The sequence below is a fragment of the Microtus ochrogaster genome, chromosome 18 (genome assembly GCF_000317375.1).
Source record: "Microtus ochrogaster isolate Prairie Vole_2 chromosome 18, MicOch1.0, whole genome shotgun sequence".
NCBI lineage: Eukaryota > Metazoa > Chordata > Mammalia > Rodentia > Cricetidae > Microtus > Microtus ochrogaster.
In genome coordinates, this window is record NC_022020.1 from 60,884,392 (window position 1) to 60,888,551 (window position 4,160).

General features: G+C 45.8%; 1 protein-coding gene across 1 annotated transcript in view; it reads left to right on the top strand.

Annotated features, from left to right (window-relative positions):
* The first annotated feature begins 21 nt into the window (after positions 1-21).
* The window catches only part of Ier3ip1 (immediate early response 3 interacting protein 1), a 13,179-nt gene continuing 9,040 nt past the window's right edge, over positions 22-4,160 (top strand). Inside the window, exon 1 of the mRNA XM_005356280.2 lies at positions 22-241. Within this exon, the coding sequence (XP_005356337.1) occupies positions 151-241 (91 nt within the window). The 5' untranslated portion in view covers positions 22-150. The remainder of the gene's footprint in view (positions 242-4,160) is intronic.

Here is a 4,160-nt window from a genome sequence, read left to right on the forward strand (position 1 = left end):
AGGGGCGGGGCTCAGCCAGAGGAGGCGGGGCTCCTCGGTGAGCGCGGTTTGTGCCGCGCGGGCTCCCGTAGCCGGGGCACGGTGGTGGCGCCACGTCCAGGGTGGTGTCCGGAAAGGAGTCAATAGGCCTGGGAACTGCTTGGGGAGGCCATGGCCTTCACGCTGTACTCCCTGCTGCAGGCGGCCCTGCTGTGCGTGAACGCCATCGCCGTGCTGCACGAGGAGCGCTTCCTCAAGAACAGTGAGTGCCGGGGAGGGGGTGGGGGCTGGGACTCGGCGGGGCGCCTGGGAAAGGGGCGTCCCCGCGCCGCGAGCCGGGGTGGGCGTGTGGGGCCTGGGGCTGGCGGCGGAGGAGCCCTGACTCGATTCCGCCTGGCTGGTGTTTCGCTCAGACAAATCCGTGCATTTTTGTTGGTGTTGTTACCGGTTTTATAGAGGGAAAGCTGGAGTGGAGGCGCTTTCAGCGTGCGCGTCGTTAGAATGACTGGTGGGGAGCCTGATGGGAGCTGTAGACGTTGGTGGGAGGTAGGGTTGATGGTGAAAGGAGTTAGCAAGGACTCCAGCCACCCTTGTTCTAGGTGCACGCCCCCATTGGGTGTGTACCGTGTGCCAAAGACCGTGCTGGAATCGAGGAATACAAACGTGAAGACACACGCACGCGTTATGGTTTCTTCGTCCTCACAATCAGATCTTCTTGCCAGACTGGTCCAGCTGCTTCTTGCTGTATAGGACAAAGCAGACAGGACTACGTGATGTTAGACGGTTGTTTCAATATACCAACTGTACCCTTGGAATCATTGAAACTCAAACCCACAGGCAAGAACGATGCGTTTCATATATTACTCCGGAAGAGATGAACACGGATATGTGCCAGGCCTCTGTAACAGAAGCAGGTTACACCAGTCACCTGTCCTTAAGATGAAGTTTAATCTAAAATGAGTAACAGATGTGTCAAATATTAGAAAGATGTAGGGTCATATTAGCCTGAGAATCTGAAAAAGGGCCTGAGAAAAGATGTGTCTGACCCGAAGTCTGATAAATGAGTAAATATTAACTAGGTGAAAGAAAAGATTGGGGCCAGTTTGGAGGCTGAAGCCTTGAATACTGTTACTCTGGTGGGAAAACCAAGGTAGGTGGAAATAGTTGTAACTAAGAACATGCCGTGGCCAGGTTTATGTTACTGAGTTCTCGTAGGTGCAGGGCCGAGAAGGGCTGGGAAGGGAAAGGAGTGGATTTGGAAAGGGCTCAGAGATGGCAGGTACAACCTTAAATTGGTAATAACCAGTAACCGTGTAGTTGTGTGCAGGATTGGTGTTAGGTGTTTTACATGTGTGTGTAAGAGAGAGCGTGCAAGAGAGCTTACTGCAGCTCTGTGATACAGTTAGAGTTTTTATTCCAACCTTCAGGCAGGGAATCTAAAGCAGAAAGTGAGCTGGTAACTTCTAGGATCGCATGGATAGAAGGTGGCACAGTTAAGCACACTGACTCCAGAGTCCATTTCTTTACCTCTGGACTATACAGAGAACTCTTCGTGATCATTGGATTGTGTTCTGACTCCGTGGCACCTGTGGCTGTGACCTTATCTGGAAACACATCTTTGAAAATTTGTAATCAGATTGAGCTCTTCATATGTGGATTAGGTGTTAGGCCTTAGATCTAGTCATTGATATCCTTTTAAGGAGAGCGAGATACAGAAGCATACGGACACACACTTAAAGAAGTGGTCACAGGGGCGGAGATTGGAGTGGCTTGGTTTCAAGCCAAGAAACCCTGGAATTCCAGCAACTACCAGATAGATGTTACAGAAGGCCTGGATGAGATTATCCCTCGGAGTTACCAGAGGGAACCAGTTCTGCTGGATTTTGGACTTGGCCTCCAAAACTGAGAAAGTGATTTCTGTTGTGTTAAGCATTGTCCATGGTGCCTTATGAAGGCAGCCCTAGGTGAAGACAGGAGAGTCCCTGGAAGCTCAGTGGTCAGGTGAACAGCAAGAGCCCTGTAGGCAAGGACTAACACAGGATATTGTCCTCTGACCTCCACACCAATGAGTCCACACACGTGAAGATGCACAAATGAGCATGAGAATGCATGCGTGTGCTCATACACGCAAAGATTTTTTTTAAATGTAACTGTAAGGGACCTTATATTAGGATTCTCTAGACTAGAGAATCTATAAGAACAGAATTTACAGTATGTATTCCATATATTTAGAATGTCTTAGAGGCTGTAGTCCAGCTAGCCCAGCTCTAGCTGTCTACCAATGGAAGGTCCAAGAGTCTAGTTGTTCTCAGCCCACAAGGCTGATGTGTTAGCTGGTCTTTAGTATATGCCAGAGTGCCAAAGAAGTAGGCTCTAATGCCAGTGAAGGAATGGGCTTCCCAGGCAGAGGGAGAACAAGCAGGTAGAGAGCGTGAGCTTCCTTCCTCCATGTCCTTTTTATAGGCTGCCAACAACAGGTGTGGCCCTCTTCAGAAGATCTGTATTAAAGGTGGAGCTTCTGATTTCAAATGATTTAATTTTTAAAAAAGTCTTGCACAGGTGTACTTAGCCACTTGGATTTTAGTTAATTCCTGATATAGTCAAGTTGACGACCAAGAACAGCCACCACAAGTCTCTAAAGAACATTTGATGAGGGGGCTGGAGAAATGGCTCAGAGGTTAAGAGCATTGCCTGCTCTTCCAAAGGTCCTGAGTTCAATTCCCAGCAACCACATGGTGGCTCACAACCATCTGTAATGAGGTCTGGTGCCCTCTTCTGGCCTGCAGACATAACACAGACAGAACATTGTATACATAATAAATAAAGTATTTAAAAAAAAAGAACATTAGATGAAATTTGAATTAGTACTTGATGACAGTAAGGAATTGTGTGTGTGAGAGAGAGAGACAGAGAGAGAAAGACAAAGATAGTATTAGAGTTGTATAGGGAGGTATTCAGAAAATTTACTGAAATGTTTGAGTGAAATATAGCATCATTAAAAGGTAAGCAGAGAAAGTGTAAAGTCTCATGTCTCTGGCATCTCCAGCATCTTGGGGTCTCCAAGCTTAAACTTCACAGCTTCACACACTGTTCTCTCTAGACCTCCAGTTAGGAACACTGACACACACCGGGCCTCAGCAGTTCCTTAGTCACAGAGGCAAATTCCATGGCCCCTTTCTTAGATCTTTAACTCTAAAGCCAGAACTACATGGCCTGCTGGGACAGAACATAAGCTTATTTGTTCAATTACATCTTCACCAGCTTTCTGTTTCCCATAGTTTCCTTCACTGCCTAATCTTGGCTGTCCTGGAACTAGTTCTGTGGACCAGGCTGACCTTGAACTTACATATTAGCCAGCCTCTGCCTGGACTGCTGGGATTAACAGCACACACCAGCAGACCCAGCTCCAAATTTTTCTTTAATTCCTTCTTGTGAATTGGGAATTTAGCTAGGTGGGATCTTGCCCTGAGGTTACCTAGCCCTTTGTTCGATTTCTTAATTTGTTTATCTCCTTGAACAAAGGATTTAGCTCCATTCTAATTTTTGGTGCTCCTTTTCTGCTCAAATTTTACATTTTGTAATTTACCCTGCTCAGCTTACTTCTTTTCATTGTAAATCTTCATTAGAGTTACCACTAATAACCACATGCCAGATTCTATACTAGGATGTTTTGAGATTTCTTGTCAGTGGAATTAATCCAAAGCTCTTTACTTTAGCTTCAGGCAGATTTTCCAAACAAGGGCAAAAGGCAGCCACATTCTTCCCAAAATATCACAAGAACAATCTCTAGGCCACATACTAAAATTCTTCTCCTTTGAAATCTTTTGAACCAGCCCAACACAATTCAAATCATTCTCAGTACCATTGTCTTCCATGTTCCTACTGGTATGACTCCTTAAGCAGCAGTCTTCAAACACTTCAGAGATCTACAGAATATGCCATTTAAGATGTTTTAATAACAAGGCTTTTCATGACAGTGAAAAACGTCTACTTCTGGCAACACCAATCTACTTTAAAAAAAAAAAGATGATAGGCATCAAAGAACCTCCATATGGAGTTTACTTTCAGTGTGGCAAAGCTAGCCACTGGGTAAGAAACTGCCCTTGCACTTCTTGAATTTTGCATACAAATGGATGGAAATAGAAAACACTATCCTGAGTGAGGTAAGCCAGACCCAAAAA